This window comes from Mixophyes fleayi, chromosome 6, assembly GCF_038048845.1.
Source record: "Mixophyes fleayi isolate aMixFle1 chromosome 6, aMixFle1.hap1, whole genome shotgun sequence".
Taxonomy (NCBI): Eukaryota; Metazoa; Chordata; class Amphibia; order Anura; family Limnodynastidae; genus Mixophyes; species Mixophyes fleayi.
In genome coordinates, this window is record NC_134407.1 from 212,018,924 (window position 1) to 212,040,281 (window position 21,358).

Genomic DNA, 21,358 nt, shown 5'->3' on the forward strand with positions numbered 1-21,358 from the left:
TAGTTTCATAGAGAAATGACTACAAAGTGTAATAATAGTATATCAGTTTTCAATATTGTTCATTATTTCTTTTTATTGGAGAAGAGACTATGAGGCTCATATAGAGTTGGTTGAAGTCAAAATCCTAAGTCAAAATGTGCTTATCCGAACTGTGCATGTGCAGTGAAACAGTGAACGGCTAAGTCTGTATGTATACTTGGACAGACCTGTCCTTTATGCCTCTCTACGTTTAGAGACAGAACGGGGCAGAGAAGGGGCGGGGCTAACTTAGCCAGAGTACAGTAATGGCATTCGACACACCTTACGCACATTGCTGATAATGCCTGTTGTCTCCTCCAAATGGTACCCAATTTGTGTATTATGCAGACTAACAAGTATTTTTAGATACTGGCAGCTCTGCATACTATGCAAATTGTGTACTGTTCACGGATGCAATTTACACCAACAATTTGCATCCAACTCTACATAGGGCCGTGTCTACTTACAATTAATGTTAATTTAGATAATATTGTAAATATTGTCTCAACATTTATTTTTAATATATATTTTTATTTTCAGTTTTACATTTCTTTTCATCACTTTTTTGATTGCATTTGAACAAATATTGATACATTGTTTATATTTCATGGAAAGATTAATTGATCAATGTAATTTTACATATTTGTATTTAAATGTGTTTTAGTTGTAATTAACAGAAATGGAACCCCTCAAAATACTGTTTCCATAAAGTATTTTTATTTCTACTCGTGTCTGCATGCAATTTTTCTCAGTCTTACTATAATGTGGAAATCTCAGAGACTGAGTATATATGGTTTAAAGTGTCTGTTAGCTCATTAACAATGCATGACCAATCATCTCGTTACTTCTACACTAGTGATGCTCTCCTTCTCTCTCCTATACAAGTGAACTGATGTTTAATAAAACATGTTCTAACTGAACATATTAAATATTCAGCTTTTCTCATGCGTGAACTTTCTGATGATTATTACGGTCTGCGCTTCTCATAAAACGCTTCCCACATTCAGAGCAAGCATATGGTTTTTCTCCTGTGTGAGTCCTTTGATGTGTGACAAGACTTAATTTTCTGGTAAAGCTTTTCCCGCATTCAGAACAAGAATATGGTTTCTCTCCAGTATGAACAGTCTGATGTCTACCAAGCGCTGCCTTACTGACAAAACATTTTCCACATTCTGAGCAAGAAAATGGTTTCTCTCCGGTGTGAATTCTTTGATGTAAAACAAGAGCTGAATTAAAGAAAAAACATTTCCTACATTCAGAGCAAGAGTAGGGTTTCAATTCTGTATGATTTTTCAGATGTTTAATAAGATCTGATCTACAGAAGAAACATTTCCCACATTCAGAGCAGGAATATGGTTTCTCTCCTGTGTGAATTCTCTGATGTATTACTAATTTTGATTTATAGTAAAAACATTTCCCACAATCATTGCAAAAATGTGTTTTTTCTCCTATGTGAATCCTCCGATGTTTAAGGAAATTTGAGCTATTACTAAAACATTTGCCACATTCAGAGCAGGAATATGGTTTGTCTCCTGTATGAATTCTAGAATGAAGAGAAAGTTGAGTGTTGCGTTTAAAGCACTTTCCACATTCAGAGCATGAAAAAGGTTTTTCATTTAAATGATGCTTCTGGCTATTTCTGTAAATCTCCTCAGTATGAATATAAGTAGATTGTCTATGACCTGTGGATGTATAAATGTCGCTGTCTGTGACGCTTCCTCCTTCACATGAGGTGGCTTGCTCCTTAATATGATTAGATGCCTTAATATGATTAGATGTATATTGTGTGTGATATCTGGGGATATAAATGGCAGGGTGTGAAAGATTTACTTCTTCACAAGCGACAGATTCCTCCTTAATATGAACAGATGTATATTGTGTATGATCTGTGGGTATATAAACGTCAGTATTGGCGAGATTTCCTTCACTTGAGCCTGATTCCTCCTTAATATGAGTAGATGTATATTTTGTTTGCTCTGAGAGTGTATAAATGTCGGCAAGATTCCGTCCGTCACATGAAGTTGGTTTCTCAGTAACATTCTCCAGTGATCTGATCATGATTTGTTCATCTGTTGATAAGGATTTTGCAGTTTGGATATTTAAACCTCTACTTTGATCCTGGTTCATACAATCCGGTGAAGAAATAAGAGTGTGGGATCCTCCAGATAATTTTGTATCCTCAGTGAGATCTGTTGGAAAGAAATGCATTGTGGTTAGAAGATATAAACACTGAGATATTAAAGAGGAGAAAAAGCTCCTGGAAGTAACATTTCTGCACAGGACAGTTTGTAGTCTGTGGCTCCACTGGCTGCCGATGCTACAGACTGAGGAGGAGGAGGACGTGTAATCTATGGTAGGACAAGGACAACTGCCAGTTCTCCGACCGTGAATATCTTCACAAGGTGATCTCCTGCTCTACTCTCTCATCTCATCTGAATTCCCCTCACACCAACAGTCCAGTAACACATATACAGATTGCTCCCTTTGTTATTAATGTCTGTGAAACCTAACATTCCAGTATTCCTAAATGTAAAAAATAATTGGTACAACATTGGCAACACATAGGCCGAACTTCTTTCCAATCAAGCCATGCCCAATTCTGCAAAAAAATGAGACTCGTGAGGGGGGGGGGGAAGAGGTTGCAATTGAATGCTGTGTAGCCTAGTTGAGATTTATTGTATAGTATATCTTTTGGATGGTCCATGTATACTGCAGTAAGTTGGTCGTATACCTGGTTGGAGGAAAAATTAATATAACCACAATATCAATGTCACTGAATATATAAACAAAAAACTGGACACTCAAAGTATTTTAAAACAAGGCGGTAGCATGAAAAAAGAGTTTTGCTAGCCTCCGATATAGATAACACACCAAATTACCAGCGCCAATCCTGGTTTTAAATTTTGTTATCAATGTCTCTGAAGATTAGTGTAATGCATCATATTAGGGATACTTTACTAACGATTGTCTCCCCTATAGAATAGGTCTGCCATTATGAAGTCTATTAGAAAGTCTGTTAGAAACATTGGCACCTGTTGGCCTCAATGTGACCAATGACACACGGCAATGACTTCTGTTCCTTTTTTGTTGTCTTGTCAATGACTTATTGATAACAATTATAATTGTATAGTTTCATACTGTTGGAAATTGTAAAAATAGTACAGCAGTTCGCAAGACAAAGTCTCATGAAATAAATAAGTGTTTTTTACAAATAAGGTTAATTTAGATTAGATTTTAAAAATTGTCTCAAGATTTATTAACTTACATTTTTATTCTTCATTTTCACATTTCTATTCATGTCACTTTCTTTTTTGATTGCATTTGCGGAACACAAGTTACTATATTGCTTATATTGCAGGTCAAGACTAAATAGCCTTCTTCTGTTACTTTACCCTTTAGTTTAATGCCTCGGAATAAGTGTTTAAGTGTAATGTGTATTAGCAATGCTGAAGAAGGAAGACCCTCAAAATACATTGGAAATGTTTCAATATAAAGTATTTTTATTTCTACTCATGTCTCTGTTCGTGCAATTCTTCTCCCAGCCTTACTATAGGTAATGTGGAAAGCTCAGAGACAGAAACAAGTTTACAGTATCTGTTACCTCATCAACAATGCATGTCATTTATAGCCACTTTTAAAGGTTAGAATGCCCTTTCTAGTCCAATCATCTCATGTTATCTTAACACTAGTGATGATCTCCCTCTTCTATATTCTATGTAACTGCACTGATGTTTAATAAGACATGTTGATAGCTGGACATTTTACACATTCAGAGAGATATATTTCTCCTGTGTCAGTTTTCTGATGACTATTATGTTCTGAGCTGCTCATTAAACACCTCCCACATTGAGAACAAGAATATAGTTTCTACCCAGTGTGAAGTCTGTGATGTATAAAAAGTTGTGAGTTAGTGGTAAAACTTTTCCCACATTCAGAGCAGGAATATGGTTTTTCTCCTGTATGAGTCCTATGATGTGTAACAAGACTTGATTTTCTGCTAAAACATTTCCCACATTCAGAGCAAGAATATGGTTTCTCTCCTGTATGAACAGTCTGATGTCTGCTGCGCTCTCCCATGCTAGCAAAACATTTCCCACATTCTGAGCAAGAATAAGGTTTCTCACCTGTGTGAATTCTCTGATGCCTATTAAGATCTGATCTACAGATAAAACATTTCCCACATTCAGGGCAGGAATATGGTTTCTCACCTGTGTGAATCCTCTGATGTATTACAACTTTAGATTTACTGTAAAAACATTTCCCACAGTCACTACAAACATGTGTTTTTTGTCCTGTGTGAATCTTCCGATGTGAAATAAAATTTGAGCTGTTACTAAAACATTTGCCACATTCAGCGCAGGAATATGGTTTGTCTCCAGTATGAATTCTACGATGTATAGAAAGATAAATGTTGCGTTTAAAGCACTTTCCACATTCAGAACATAAAAAGGGTTTTTCATTTAATTGATCCCTCTGGATATTTCGGTCATGCTCCTCAGTATGAATATAAGTACATGGTCTATGACCTCTGGATGTATAAATGTCATTGTCTGTGATACCATCTCCTTCACATGAGATGAATTGACCTTTAATATGAGTAGTTTGGTGTTGTATATGCTCTATAGGTGTATAAACGTCAGGGTATGTGAGATTACTTTCTTCATAAGTGACTGGTTCCTTCTTAATATGAGTAGGTGTATATTGTGTATGATCTGTGGGTGCACACATGTCAGTGTCTGTGAGCCTGCTGTCTTCACATGAGACAGATTCCTCCTTAATATGAATAGATGTATATTGGGTATGATTTGTGACTGTACAATTGTCAGTGTGTGGGAGATTTCCTTCTTCACATGAGGCGGAGTCATCCTTAATATGGTTAGATGCATTGTGTGTATGGTCTGTGGGTGTACAGATGTCAGTGTCTGTGAGGTATCCTCCTTTATATGAAACCGATTCTTCCTTAATATGAGTAGATGTATATTGTGTATGACCTGTGGGTGTATAAATGGTGTTGAGGTTTCCTCTCTCAGATGACGTTGGTTTCTCAGTAACATTCTCCAGCCAATTGATCCTGTTTTGTTCTTCTGTTCCTGAGTATTTCGCAGTCTGGATATTTATAACAATACTGTGATCTTCCTTCATACAATCTGGTGAAGAAATAGATGTGTGGTAGCCTCCAGATATTTGTGTATCCTCATTGAGAGCTGTTGGAGAGAAATACATTGTGGTTTGATTATATAAACACAGAGATAATAAAGAGGAGAAAAGGCTCCTAGGAGTGACAGTCCTGCACAGAACAGTTTGCAGTCTGTGGTTCCACCGGCTGCAGATGCTATAGGGTGAGGGAGGAGGGGGTGTATTCTATGGCAGGAGAAGGACACCTGCCAACACTCTGACTGTGCCCATCTTCACAAGGTGATCTCCTGCTCTACTGTCCTATCACCCCCCTCCCACCCCAACCACATTCCCCTTACTCCCACAGCACAGCAACACACTTACACATATTAATAATACATGGAGCATTCTGTATGTCTGTGAAATCTAACATTTCAATGTTATTAAATGGAAAAAAAAATCATGATGTGAAAACACATAGGTACTTTCAAATGAGTTCATGCTCTTTTTTGCAAAAAAAAAGAGAGACTCGTGTGGACAGGGTGTTGAACCAAATACTGTACAGTCCACCTGAGCCTGTCTTTCAAAGACCTATAAGCTCTAAATATAGGCAATATTATGCATACTTGATCTATGACTTTCATTTCATATAGAGGTGGACTGCCAGAATCTACCAGCAACTGTTTGACAGGACACTCAAAACACCAGGCTGTGCTGTTGGGAGACTCGGTCTCCAATTCCCTCCTCACATCATGACCTTGACCCTGTTAATATGCAACTGTGTCCTCACGAACAATCGCATGAATGGACTGATCACTGCATCCCACAAGATCGGCAGACTCGTCTCCTGAAATACTCTGTGCTGTTGAGATGATCTGATTAGTTACAAGTTGTTCACTTTGTATCCGCTTTAAAACCGGATGCACACTGACAAGTAGGAGATGAAGAATGAAAAACAAATTTAAAAAAAGTCATCCTCTGGTTAAATGTAACTTAATCAGAGAACTGATAAAACTACACATATTTAGCAATGGACCATGCTTATAATGTACAGGGATGCAAGACTGTGAAGTGCTTGGGAGTACTGAATGGACTAGTCGCACAGCTAATTTCTATCTTGGCGCAGAACTAAGTGCTTTAGGGATGGATATTGAAGGCATTTAGTAAGGTAAATAATAGTCTATGACTGGGTTCACGCTACAGGGTGTTAAGCCGGTTATCGAGCCAATCACACGATAAACAACCGTTCGGTCCAATATCGCATTAGTGTGTATGCTTCAATGTTGAATGATTATCGTCCCAAAGCACATCCTATCATTTGTTTTGATTTTTAAACAGAAATAAAAATCTCGTTCAACGATGGAACGACGTTCCAATTCTGCAGTGTGTAAGCACTCAGGACCGGCAGCGTCCATAGATCTCTATGGAGTGTGCAGAGTCAGTTATGAAAGATGAAGAGCACAGATCTGAAGGTAAATCTTGTAAAACGTGTTCGGTGTGTGCACAGGAATCCGCATGCTGATTGGGTTTGGGTTTTTTTTTTCAGTCGTTGGTAAAATTGTTAACTATATCGGGAGAAACTTTCTCTAGTGTGTACCCACCATTAGTATTGTTTGCAGAGGTGGGAGAGGTGCATTTTCACGGGTCTCAAAACTCTGAAGATTAGAGTACAGTGTGATAGGCATAGCGAGAGTTCCAAAGAATAAGTGCAGCACATGAGAAGTCTTGAAGGGTGAGAATGGGAGGTGGTAGTAAGTGATGATGTAAAATGTAACAACAAGCACGGATGGGGTGATAGGAGACAAGATAAAGGCAGGTCATACACTTGCTTTAGAGGTAAGGGTCAGAATGGTGCATCTGAGCTGAAAGAGGCAGCTGATGGAATGACTGATAGAGGGTCGCAACACTGATGAAGTGGTGGAGGATTGATAAGGATTATCGCAGTTACATTCAAAGCTGATTTAAGCATAGATAATGCAAAGCAGGAGATAATAAATGTCAGAAATTACTATAGAACAGTCAAAAAAGTAAATTATCAGTAATGAGCGAGCAGGGCCTTCTCACCTCTTTGTCTGTTTTACCCAGTTTGTTTATTAGTTTATTATGTTTGTCCCCAATTGTAAAGCGCTACGGAATATGTTGGCGCTATATAAATAAATGATGATGATGATGAGTAATGGCATATCAAGTATTTAAACAAAAGTTACAAGCTACAACAAACAAAACAACCATAAAACAGGATGGGCTGCTGCCACAGGTGCAGGCAAGGAGGGCCACATACGGCCCTAGTGCCACCTGTTTCCCAGCACTGCTACGGATGGATAAGGATGGATGTGGGAGATGTTTTTAAGGTGAATAGTGCTTGAATGTGACAATGGAAGGACAGAACAAAATCACAAGTGAACACTAGCATTGTCTAAGTGACTTTTGAAGGCCATTTAGGACATTTGTGAAACTGTTCTATAAAGAAATGTGGTGTTGTCCCTAGAAATGAATTGGACGTTTGCGTTTATTTTCTAAACTGCACTAGAACCTTATTGGCCGCTATGGTCAGCATTACATTTTCTACACATTTTGAGAAATGTACTGTAGAATTGATTATGTTCACTTGAGCTGATGTGTGTTATATTAATGGCTGTTGAGTTTTATTTATATTGTATTTCAAAAACTCTTTCATTTTGAAAATTGATAAGTAAATAAAGAAATAAGAATTGAGGCAAATAGGGTTATTAGCCACACCTCATCTGCATAGGGACAGGGGAGCGCCAATGGACTGGGTTAACTGCCTGGAGATTAAGACTCCTAGGTGGAATATGCACAGGTGGAGGACAAGGTTTAATGAAGTATTTAAACCTGTGTTGTGATATTGTGCAGGGCGATCAATGACAGCAAATTGGCTGGTGACTAGGCAGAAGGACTGCGTCTAGCCAGAGCTAGGTTAGCCTGATGAAAGTGTGCTGTCTCATTGGTGATGAACACAATAAAAGTACTGTTTATTCAAGGAAGACGTTATTGTGTCTGTCATCTGCCGGGTGTCAGCATCACACTGCTGTCATTGTGGGATTACAAAGGTCAGTCAAAGTATCGCTGACTGCCCAAACAACCAGATGCAATGGTGTTGAGTAAAATATGCTAAAAACCACTATCAAGTAACAAAATGTTATAAAGCTGACAGTTAAAGTGGGAAAAAATTGCTTTGTTGCACAAAAATCCAACGTTATTGTCTGTGGGGAGGCAGTAAAAAAGCAAGAAACCAGTGAACTGTGAACCACTGAGCAGCAGTTTGTTTTGCAAAGAAAGCAAAGGTAGTATTGACTTAATCAGATTTTTAATCTCTCCCCAATAATCTCTTATTTAAGGACATGACTACCAGATGTGCAGCAGGGTAGCCCTCTGTCCGCAGACCTCCAACATAAATCCGACAAGTTGGGAAAAATGGACCATTTATTGAGTACCCAATACCATCTATAAAAAGTTACTTACTGCAATGGATGTTTTGTAGGGTGGGGTACGGAATAATGATGCTGATTATTCTGACAGGACTTACCCCGACGAGGCTCCAGGACGAGTGATGTGCCAAGCGACTGGAAGCAATCGCGATGAATGAAGCCGTCGCGACTTGATGACACCACTGCCACCCACGACGCGGTTATATGTGCTGTTAAGGGGGTAATGTAAGTATGCAGGCATGGACAATGTACTTTACAAAATGTTGTACATTGTCCATACCCACATATATACATTACCCCCTTAACAGCACCGATAACAGCGTTGCGGTTGGCAGTGATGTCATCAAGTCACGGCGGCTTCTGCATTCATCGCGATTGCTTCCAGTCGCTTGGCACATCAGTCGTCCTGGAGCCTCGTCGGGAAGGAGCCCTTCGGTGTGAAGATGTCAGGGTAAGTCTTGTAGAGATTAGTCTTAATTTTAGTCCACTCTTTGGAGTCCAGAATCTACCCTGCATCTCTCTCTCAAGCTAGTTTGTGGAGTTCTTTCAGTGGTTGCCTGTGAGCCAATAGTAATTGATATAAAGCTGAAATAAACCCTTTAGACGTAGGACTATTCCAGCATAGAGACTCCAAGGGAAACCATTGGAGATCTGGTGGTAGAATGAAAAACAAATGGAAAAAATGTTGCAATTGAAGATACTGGTAAAAAGCAGTGTGAGGGAGTCTGAGTATATTCTGGAGATCAACCAACTGCAGGAAAAAGCGAGTGGGGGCAAGGGCAAGGGTGAAAAGAAGATGGTGATTAGTCCAATTGCGAACGCATAGATTATCCTGACCTGGTATGAAAGTGGGATTGTTCTTCAACAGGGACAAAAGAGGATATTGGGACCGCAACTCATACAGACGAGTAACTCAATCCCATAAATTGCACTGTTGGGAGTAGAGTTGCAGCTTTATTAGAGGTGTGGAAAAATCCAGAGTAAAGAATACAGAAACTACATTTGATGCTTATCAGCTTCTATGACACAGAATGCATTGAACCAGTACAGATCATTTCAGCTGATACGCGTCTGGAATTCAGGGGTCAAGTTTGTAGAGGGCGTGATCTAGGGAGAGATCCAGGGCCAATGATGAGCATACCTCTCTAGACTAAATATAGATGACGAAAGAAGTCGTCATAGAATGTACTCTGCTGCACATTGGGGGCACAGACCGAAGCAAGAGTAATGGGAACTTAGTTAATTGAACCCACCAGAATAACATATCTACCTTGATCATCACGTTGGTAATTGTGAAAACGATTACCACAATTCCAATACTGAGGAGACCTACAACTAAAATCCGATTTTATGAAAAAACGAATTCAATATAAACAGACTTACCTGAAAAGCGACGCTGCAGATCTCCGATCGCATCAGTATGTTGACCGCAAGTTATTCCAAATGGACAGCTCTCCGACACTACACTTTTACGTCATCGTGACCTCTATGAATGTTAATTTAAAGCGGCAATGTCAGGTTAAGTGTTTAAACACTTAACCTGCAGGGTCCCGACATTGCCGCTTTAAATTAACATTCATAGAGATCGTAATGACGTAAAACCTTCATAGCGTACCCAACCCGATCATCAAGGATTGTGTTCTCCACAGATAAAGGGACTCTGTGATGGAGGGGAGAACAGCAGTGACTCTACATTTAGCCCCTGATGTAGAGTAAAAGGCAAAAGGATAATGTCTATTAGCTAAAGTAGGATGAGGATTTTTTAAAATGAGTTTCTTGCAACATGATTATGTCAGGGTTTTGACATTTAAAATATTGAACCACCAAAGTGTGTTTGGTTGGGGAATTGAGGCCGTTTACATCAAGTGATATTATCTTTAATGTCATGGAGTATTTAGAATCCGGGTGAGTAGAGCCAGATAGCTCCGTAGAGCGAAACTCTGAGGGAGAGCGGGGTAAGCAGGGAAGTAAAGGGAGAAAGATCACTTGAGGAGAAAGGTGGACCTATGCATAGTAGAAGCTATAGGTCCAGTTTATAAGGAAAAAACACAAACTCAGTGCTCTCCTGGGCGGGCAGGGGGCCTAAGGCCCGTGAGGCATAGGGTTATGAATACAATAGAGGGGAGTTAGTGTGGGGAGTTTCGCGATAGAAGTGCAGGAAAAAAGTGTGAAGGTAGATATCCAAAGATATGTTTTAAGAATAGAGGTGACCAACATAGTATTAAATGCAAAAAAGGATGTATAAACATACAAACAAGTCCTCTGGTTTGCAGTAGCTACACTGTAAAAAGAGAATGTGAAAAACAACAATCTAAATAAGGAACATTGGCATGGTAATGAGAGATATAGAGTTTTTACAGAGTTCAACCCAGTGTGCCAATGTGGTAGGGACCTGGTTGGGCTGTTGCAGGGACACACTCTCTAGGCTCCGATTTGCAGGAAGCTCTTAAATACAGGGGGCAGGCAGAAGTGTGTAGGTAGCAGCTGCAGGGAATACAATGGGGCGTTTCAGTGCTCTGTGACACAGTTACCTAGCTGGTGTGGATCAGGGGCCCCGACACTCCTGTAAGTACCTTTAGTTGTCCTCGTCGCAAGTGCAGATGTACTTGGCTACAGAAGCTGACCGTCCAGTGGGCACTCTCAAGGTGGTGGCTCCTGCGGAAGCAATGTGGTCGGCGATACTGCTTGTTTAGCTGGAAGTCTGACAATAGCCACTGCTGGAGCTAGGCCAACTCCGGCCTGGTCCTCAGGAGGGCCTCCGCTTCCCGCCGGAGCGCTCCAGAGCATAGTAAGCCCAATCGGGTCAACGGAGAAGCACCGGGCTTGGCCACAGGCTGCCCCACCAGCAGGCCCAGGTCTTGTGGACAAGAGGATGGATTAAATGTAGTCCTGAATCACGCACAAACAGGAGTCTAAAGGTACCAAAGTGATGTTCAGCGGTAGGAGAACAGGACTGGTCAGTTCTGTATAGAGGGAATCCCAATGAAATGAGATTCCAGTATTTGGCTCACAGAGTCTTCCAATTCAGCCTCCACACTGAATGGCTACCCCCCCCCCCCCCACTTTTCCTATCTATGTACAATAATAAATAACTCACATAATATATCAATATAGCACGTATATATATATACATATATATATATATATATATATATATATATATATATGTATATATATATATATATATACACACACACACACACACTTATACATAGTCCTTTATCGGTCAGTGTATGTGACTCCCAGATCCATCATCCTCACACTGTACACATGTAACAATGTATTTATACACACAGTGATCACATCTCCTATATACACAGGACTGTGATTAACCCTCTTCTTACCCGGTGATGTGAGGGGCCGGTGATTCTTCAACATCACGTCCTTGTAGAGATCCTCATGTCCGTCTAAACACTTCTGTTTAGGAAAAAAACAATAATATCTTAACACTTCAAAATAACCTGACACACACAATGATATAGTCGTCACCCAGACACATCCCCCTGGTGTTATTGTATAATGTCCCATTCCCAGCAGTCACCTCTCCAGTCAGCAGCTGAATGATCTTGTTGGTGAGTTCTAGAATCCTCTGGTCATTGTTTCTCTCATGTATCAGTGAGTGAGGTGGAGGCTCCGTGATGGGGCTCTGGGTCCTGCTCCATCCTCCTGACACACGTGGACGGCTGTTGGGTGTCACATACTCACCAGATGTCTTCTTAACTACTGTGTAATCCTGTGTATTAAGACACTAATTAAAATAACTACATATACACTGAACTTCCAATACTATTGCCTATAGTACTAAACAGAATATAAGTTCCCAGAACTCCTCACCTCTCCAGTCAGATCCCAGGTTTATTTTTTATAGTAATATAAATGCAATCACTGTGACACTCCCATAATCCCTCACCTCTCCAGTCAGCAGGTAGATGATCTCCAGGGTGAGATTTAATATCTTGTGACCTTTGTCCTTGTTCATCCTCAGTGAGTCAGTCAGATAATCTATACAGGACCATCTCCCCCCACCCAATAGATAGGATTCACCTGCGCATGACCTCACAGCTCAGTCTAGAAGTAGAAAATAAATTTGATACAAACATAATAAGAAAAGTCTTAAACAAACCCCAAACCTTAAAATGTTTTGAATTCTGTATTTTAAGATAAAATGCAGAGTCTTATTCAACTGGGTTGCACAATCCTATCCACCATGGTTCCCAGAAGCCTTCAATGGTGGCATCAATAACACAGCTGCTTGTTTGAAACAGATTAGCAGTAGTAGTAGTAGTAGCAGAGCAGCACTGGACAGTTTTGGTTTTTTTTGTTTTTTTTTAATATGACACATAAGGTAAAATAAATTGTTCAGTGTTAATCCGACATTCCACGGCAGCTCTGCTACTCGTGCGTCTTTAGGACAGTTGTCTGATGGGATCTCATACAGAGTAAATAAATAAAAGTGTAAATGCATTTGAGGCACTGTGACATCATTGGCCCTGCCTATGAATCCACCCATTCCGTACATAGTAGTTTTGCAAAGCAAGCATGCAAAGGTGACACTGCTCTCTGCCTACATAAGCTGGGTACACACTACAGAAAATTAATGCAGTTGCAATTTCTGTAACGGTTTTACCAATGACTGAAAGTAAATTTACTTGTACACAGCTACACAATTTACCTTCAGATCAGTGATCTTCAGCTCTCACAACCATCTGCTGAAAAGATTGTGACTCAGTAAACTCTATAGAGATCTGCCTAAACCCAGTCGCGGATTGCCCTTCCCAACCCTATGGGATATGCACGGAAATCCGCAATGTTACGTGTTGTCAGTGGGAGCGAGTATCCGCGATGGGTAGACTTAACTGAATATGTCCCTTATTTTGAACATGTAAAAAAGTTACCCACACACCCTTACATGAAGTACAGGGTACTGTCAGCACTGCAGTGTTGGGGTCCATAATTCTACCGGTCAACACAAATGAGAGAAATGTGCAAGTATTCTGTTAAATGAACCCTATGTCTTTGGCACCTCCTACTCTCATCATCACGCAACTTCTGATGACGTACTAGCATGACAGCATTTACATCATGCTAGGACCTCAAAGGTCATAGGCCTTATCCTCTGTGATTATGAGAGTGGGGGATGAGCCAGCTAAGGACATTAGAATCATAGACCCCCAACAGTGCACAAGAAGGGCCCCCCGATAAATCAGAAAATGGGGAATGTGATATAGGGGATATGTTTTTCAAAATTTCCACTCTAAAAGGTGGAATGAACCTATACGTTTTGTATGGAATTGATCAATCAAGAGAGTATTACATAGAGTCAATTACAAAACAGTAAGAACCAATACATAAATAATTTATTGTCCATGCTAAAGCTGTTGAATTCCCAAAATCACAAATTTCCCACGGCAGTAAGGTCACAAATTCTGCTGGGAACAGCATATGAATGAATAGTACAGTCAGAGGCTTATGGCTTGGGAAAGTGGGTAGTGGTGAAAACTATGGACATGGTTATTGGGATTAGGAAAAGGTGAAAGGGCAGGAGGTACGGGATGGGTTTAGGCTGATCTGAAAAAACAAGATTAAACACCATTACACAATACATACTCTATAGCGGCGGTTCCCAAACTGTGCGCCGGGACCCAGCAGCCTCCTCTCTCCCGCAGCCGTCACTGAATGACGTCAGTGACAGCTGCGGGAGAGAGGAGGCTGCTGGGTCCCGGCGCCGCGCGGATTGGTAAGTTTCTGTTTTCTTTCTTTTTTATAGGGCTGGCGCCTGGCGCGGGGCAGAGTGAGAGGGATTGTAGCAGAGGAGGAGAGCAGAGGAGGGGGACAGAGAGCAGAGGAGGGGGGCAGAGAGCAGAGGAGGTGGACAGAGAGCAGAGGAGGTGGACAGAGAGCAGAGGAGGTGGACAGAGGGCAGAGGAGGGGGAAGGAGGGCAGAGGAGGGGGACAGAGAGCAGAGGAGGTGGACAGATGGCAGAGGAGGTGGACAGATGGCAGAGGAGGAGGACAGATGGCAGAGGAGGGGGACAGAGAGCAGAGGAGGGGGACAGAGGGCAGAGGAGGGGGACAGAGGGCAGAGGAGGGGGACAGAGGGCAGAGGAGGGGGACAGAGGGCAGAGGAGAGGGACATATGGCAGAGGAGGGGGACAGAGAGCAGAGGAGGGGGACAGAGGGCAGAGGAGGGGGACAGAGGGCAGAGGAGGGGGACAGAGGGCAGAGGAGGGGGACAGAGGGCAGAGGAGAGGGACATATGGCAGAGGAGGGGGACATATGGCAGAGGACGGGGACAGAGAGCAGAGGAGGGGGACAGAGGGCAGAGGAGGTGGACAGAGGGCAGAGGAGGGGGACAGAGGGCAGAGGAGGGGGACAGAGAGCAGAGGAGGGGGACAGAGAGCAGAGGAGGGGGACAGAGAGCAGAGGAGGGGGACAGAGAGCAGAGGAGGGGGACAGAGGGCAGAGGAGGGGGACAGAGGGCAGAGGAGGGGGACAGAGGGCAGAGGAGGGGGACAGAGGGCAGAGGAGGGGGACAGAGGAGTGGACAGCGTGACAGAGGGGGCAACGTCAGAGAGGGGGACAGAGGGCAGAGGAGGGGGACAGAGGGCAGAGGAGGGGGACAGAGGGCAGAGGAGGGGGACAGAGGGCAGAGGAGGGGGACAGAGGAGTGGACAGCGTGACAGAGGGGGCAACGTCAGAGAGGGCAGTGTGCCTGGATGCAGAGGGGGTAGAGTGTCTGGATGCAGGGGGGGCGGATTCAGAGGGGCATTTTTGCATACAACTAAATAAGTATTTCTGTCGTGACCTAAATACTTATTACAATTTTTTGACCCAACTACTTCTAAAACAGGACTGCTCAGTAATTATTTTGGAGGGGTGCCTTGAAAAAATTTGGAGCCTCTAAGGGTGCCACGAACTGCAAAAGTTTGGGAACCACTGCTCTATAGGAGAGCTACCGTATTGTGGATGGTTTGCCATGGCTCATAAACCAGTATAAATGCCATAATATTATTCTATTTATTATTAAACACTCTAAATGAACAAATGAATGAATGTATTGTTAATAAGGTAATTCCCCATAATACACCTACAAGGTGCATTATTACCACAGGTACAATCAGAGAGGGTAAGACTCTCACCCTGTGCTATTGTTATCTGGGGTAGGATACATAGATGAAGAGTCTGCTCCATCTGTACTATGCTCATTAAATAACAAGACACAGACATATAACAGCCAATAATAAATAACATTACCTGGTGCTTCTCACAGTTAAACCATTAACGTCTCTCTGATTTCTGCTGCTTCTGTCTGTATGAAGCACTTCCGGTCTGTGCGTTCCACCGGACTCTGTCCTTACTTCCTACTTCCGGTTCACAGTTAGCTAGATTACATTCGCTCTCCGGGAGTTGGCGAAGTGGATTGTGGGAGTTGTAGTTTTAACAGGAAGTGTCGTTATTTGAGATCATAGAATGTTGGAATACAAGTACATTCTCCGCATGGTATTCTCTCCTATAAATACTATAGTCAGTCTATAGAGGAGAGGTTACCTGCATCTGAATGTCCTGTATTCACATTAGATCCCATGGGGTTCTTATATTGTTGTGTTAATAATGTGAACACTGTATGCAAAAGAGTTGTTAAAACACTGGGTTGCTGTGGCTAATATAATTTGGGCACAGAAAGCCCCAGTCATCCAACAACACTCTTCAATATAGATCAAATATACACACGGGTATACATATAAATACATAATTCCTTGCTTACAGATACTATTATATAAGCATACCTCATAACATTTGTGAATCACAATTTGGGGCAGTGTGTGCATCCCCTGGGGTATAGTCCAACTCTTCAGAGGTGCTGAGGCACCCCCAGCTCCCCTCTCCTTAAAACACCCCTCCAATGGTATGCACACACGCAGGCACCTGCAGCACTTAAATGGCGTCACATAGTGGGACATGCCTAACAAACATCCAAATTGGGTCAAAAGTTCTGTGGATCAGGCCCTAAAATCAGTCCTGACTAATTTGGGATAGTTTGGAGGTGTGTATAAGTATAATCATTTAAGGCCATACTTGCCAACGTTTGTTGTCATGCTGCAAGTGTCAGAGGGGCAATGATGACGCCATTGCATCATCCCAGCCACGATTTGCAGCATTGTGCAACCTGCATAGAGTTCAACAGCAGGAATCACATCACTAAGCCCCACCTCGTTCCAGGATCCGGGAGAGTGCCTGCTCTTACGGGAGTCTGGGAGGAGTCCCCAAAATGCAGGAGCCTCTCTGACATTTCAGGACAGTAGGCAAGTATGCTTATTGCTTAAACAACTGTAAAATATGTTACTGCCTTTCTTGTTGTCAGGTGATGTCGGAAAATGACAAAGGTAAAAATATTTTTCACTTTCAGTGTCCATTTTATAACATACTTCTTCCATGGCAGAGAATAGCAAAATTAACAATATACTTTGCATTCATTTTGGGGAAATTCTTTAAAAAAATGGCTTTTTTTGTTGTTTTGGAGTATTTTACTCTGAACTTTTGAGAACAGCCCCCTGTAAGATATTACCTATTGGGGAATACATTTAAACTAATAACTGGTGTTATGGCAATTAGTTTATCTTCACAAAGATCAGACAAGAACAAGTTGGTTTTATTTTAAATATGCAGCATTGGTCTTTAAACTTATGACAAGCAGAGACACCTAGGGCCTGAATCATTAAGGTACGCAAACCAAACGTAAATTGTGTCGCTTTTATTTTATATGCACAGAAATCGGGCATATGCACAGTGTAAAGATACGTCTGTTGTTGCATACAGGTCTAGGTGCGCTCTGCTCTAACATACAGCACACGTCCCATACATATGTGGTATATAATGTCCCAAAAGAATGCAGAGAAAAACAAAATCTATTAATGTCACCTGTTAATAATATAGTCATTAATGTCAAAATATTAAAAAATAAAAGTTTCTTTCTTTCTTCTTTCCATAAAATACATTTATTAGGATGTTACATGATTGTCTACTGTACAGAAAATGCATTTTTACATTTGTTCCTGATTGCAAACATAGGTTCAAGCATGGCCAAAAGCTTGAGTCGGATGTTGATTCATGCGCTTGAGCTTGGCACGCCATTGCTGTACATTGACTAGTAAATATGCACAGTACCCTCCCCTTTCCGCCCATGGAATCGTAGGCTGCAGTAAGGGTCCTTTGCGATTGAAGATTAATTGGATACACTTGCGTCCTCTGGCATATAGTCTGCTTCTGCGCAATGCGCAGGGTCATTTAACACAAAATACAGCACTTATAGGCAGCGCCGGTGCTAGGGTCCTTGGCGCCCTAGGCACAGTGTGAAAATCGGCGCCCCCCCCCCCTTTAAATCGGCGCCCCCCTCCGTGGGTACCCTGTCTAAATTGGCGCTGCGCTTCCCTCCCCTCAGCTCCCCTCCCCATGTCTTTCTTTATCTTACCTGCATGAAGCTGCTCCTCTCTGCTCTGTCTTCTCCCCTCCCCTCACAGACACTGTCGGACCGTGATGATGTCATCATCACGGCCTGTCACTGTCAGTGAGCGGAGGGGAGGAGACAGAGCAGAGAGGAGCAGCTTCATGCAGGTAAGATTCATAGCCCCTTCCCCCCTCTCCTCCCCGTGGATTTCTGCAGTTTTAAATGACCATAGTCATTTTTTTTTTATTCTGAGGCGCCCTGCAGAGCCCGGCGCCCTAGGCAATTGCCTAACCTTGCCTAATGGGAGCCTGCTTATAGGCATTTGCGTTCCTTGGTGAATCAAGCCCCTAATGAGGGTCGCACACAGGTTTATATAGATTTCACAATAAAGCTAGGGGTTAATACACTTAGGTTATGTAATAGATTATTGTTCTATACATTTTAGCCCTGAAAGACATCAGCTATAAAAGTTTGACAGCTTAAAAGATCTGAGCTTAGCTCATGCATACATACATAATTATATTAGGACACTTAACATGCATAGTGTTCTCCTCAGAACATTTTGTCAGCCGGGTGGCATTAAGAAGTAGCCGGGTGGGGACAGTGTAATACTTTGCAATAATTTTTTTACAAATATTGGAGGTTATTGCCCACACCTGCCAGGATTGGTCAGACTGTTGGACAGTGGTGTAACATACACTGCTGGCTGTAGTGCTCACATAGTTTCTGCCCTAATAGGGGAAACAAAGGTGTATTCTATTATAATAGGACTCCAAGAGCCGGATGGCAAGTAAAAGAAGCTGGGTGAAGCATCCGGGAAATAAATGCTGGGGAGAACACTAACACACATATATAACTAAGTTATAACGCTTAATATACAATACAGTATATAATTAGGTTGGGAGTTACCAGGCCTTACATGTCTGCAACATCCTGTTTATCCTTTTACACAGATATTTTAAACGCCATATTGTTTTTTATATAGTTTTAGATTGATCTTTCAGCTTCAGGTTAGGCTGGTCACCCGTATAATGACTATATATTATGCAATATGACATATTCAACATAAAACGGTGGTATTGAATGGTAGTTATTTTGAAACAGAGGAAAAAAATTGCATGAAATTGCAAATCTCCTTACTGTTACAATCTGCCTGCAGCTCTCTGCATTTGCATGCTGCTTTGTATTGGCAGCTCCTGCCTCCAGGACCTTGGACTTGTTACATTAAATGTATTATCTGGCAGTACCTCTATTCACCAGAGGTGCTGCTATTGTGCCTTTCCTTTGCAATTACTAGGGGTTACTAGGGGCCAGAGTGGTATTTGCCCACGTTAGTAACAATAGCATGTTATCTCATAATCGGATTCTTCTCCTCCATGAAATAATGTTTCTGAGGTAGGTTAAGAATAGTGGGCCTGATTCATTAAGGATCTTATCTTGAGAAATTTCTTATTTCAGTCTCCTGGACAAAACCATGTTACAATGCAAGGGGTGCAAATTAGTATCCTGTTTTGCACATAAGTTAAATACTGACTGTTTTTTCATGTAGTACACAAATATCAACTTTAAATTTCAGTGTACAAATAAGCTATCAAGTATTTGTGTGCTACATGAAAAAACAGGCAGTATTTAACTTATGTGCAAAACAGAATACTAATTTGCACCCCTTGCATTGTAACATGGTTGACTGAAATAAGAAGTTTCTCAAGTTAAGATCCTTAATGAATCAGGCCCAGTGTCAGGATCTGCCTGCAGCCCTGTGCATCGCATGCTGCTTATTGGCAGCTCATGCCTCCATGACCTTGGGCTTGTTTTATTATGTTTATCTGACTACCTCTGTTCACCAGAGGTGCTGCTGTGGGGGTGTCTCCGGTGAAGACCCCCGCCAGCGCTGTGTCCCTGGAGGGACAGAAGATGCTGGAGCCGGTGCCCGTGAAGAGGGCGAAGATGTTCGCCAGCGCTGTGCCCCTGGAGGGGCTGAAGAGGTCCCCGATGGTGCCCAGCAGGAAGAAAGAAGAGGAGAAGTACTCACCCGTCCAGCTATCCAGCGGTGAGTATCGTGGCTTCTTTCCTGCAGGTCTTGTGCGCGGGGGAAGGATGAGCCAATCAGGGCTCATCTTTCCCCGCTGGCCAATCAGCGGCCGGATGCGCGAGCCAATCGCGGCTTGCGCCCGGCCATTCAAAAGATTGGCGCCGACGCGAGCCAATCAGCGCTCGCGCCGGCTGATGACGTCACGCCGGCGACTATATAAGTCGCCGGGTGGCGCCATTTTGACAGAAGTCCGTTGGCGGAGAAGAGGGAGGACGTCTCTTCACGACGTCCAGCAACAGGATCAGCGGCAGCGGCGGCAGGGGGCCCTTGTAAGGGCCGTGAGCTACCCTGCCGCCCGAAGACTACAATCAAGCAGTGACCGCCGGCGGGGAGCCCTTGTCAGGGCTGAGAGAGCCCCCGCCCCAGCAGCAACAGGAGATCCAGCGCCGAACCGGAGAAAAGGCGCCGCCGGCTGGAGGGTCTGGAAGACCCGGAGAAAGAAGCGGAAGACGGCGTGGCAAGTTGAGTATTCTGCGCAGAGCAGGTAAGTATATTCAACGTTAAATTCGGGTACTAGGCCCGGGGCCACGGTCGGGCACAAGGCCCGTTGGCACAGTGAATTAGGGGCACAAGGCCCAGGGACCTGGGCACTAGGCCCCGATAAAGTTAGTGGGCCAGTAGGCCATTTTGATAAAGGGGACAAGCCCCTGTTAGTGAGGTAGGGGGACTCAGAGCCCCAGGTACAAGGGCACAAGGCCCTTAGGCAATTAGTGGCCCTAGGAAGGCCATAGGGGCTGGTAGCCCGTAAGCTATAAAGGGCACAAGGCCCTAGTAGGTAGCTAGGGAGGCCACAGGCCTCGGTAGGCAGGGGCTAGGACCCCTAGGTAGCAGGGCACAAGGCCCTAGTTAGTGGGCTCAGAGCCCTGAGGTAGAGAGGGGGCTGAGGCCCATTAATCAGAGCACAAGGCTCTGTGTGTAGCTGGGCAGAGGCCCATGGTGTGAAGGGCAGAAGGCCCTGGTGATGGTGTGAAGGGCAGAAGGCCCTGGAGGTGGTGAGGTAGAGGCGTGGGAGCCTCGTGAGTGTAGGCGCGGTCCTGTGTGAGATGAGCACACGTAGTTAGGAGGTACAGTAGAGCGGAGGCTCCTGCGGTGCTGTAGCAACCTGCTGGTTGGCTAACAGCGGTGTGCTCTGGTAAGTAGCCTACAAAGTACTGTATATTGTATTCTGTCTGTGAGGCGGGTATCGCTGAATTACAGTATTTTGGGTGTGCTATGTAATTGTGTCCAGGGGCAAGACGT

The 21,358-nt window shown here is 43.0% G+C and overlaps 1 protein-coding gene across 1 annotated transcript in view; it reads right to left on the bottom strand.

Annotated features, from left to right (window-relative positions):
* The window catches only part of LOC142095471 (uncharacterized), a 39,553-nt gene extending 23,609 nt beyond the window's left edge, over positions 1-15,944 (bottom strand). Inside the window, exons 1-6 of the mRNA XM_075178415.1 lie at positions 15,837-15,944; positions 12,493-12,650; positions 12,124-12,315; positions 11,927-11,999; positions 5,010-5,222; positions 973-2,207 (exon numbers count right to left, since the gene is read on the bottom strand). Of these exons, the coding sequence (XP_075034516.1) occupies positions 973-2,207; positions 5,010-5,222; positions 11,927-11,999; positions 12,124-12,315; positions 12,493-12,561 (1,782 nt within the window). The 5' untranslated portion in view covers positions 12,562-12,650; positions 15,837-15,944. The remainder of the gene's footprint in view (positions 1-972; positions 2,208-5,009; positions 5,223-11,926; positions 12,000-12,123; positions 12,316-12,492; positions 12,651-15,836) is intronic.
* Between the last annotated feature and the right edge of the window lie 5,414 nt (positions 15,945-21,358).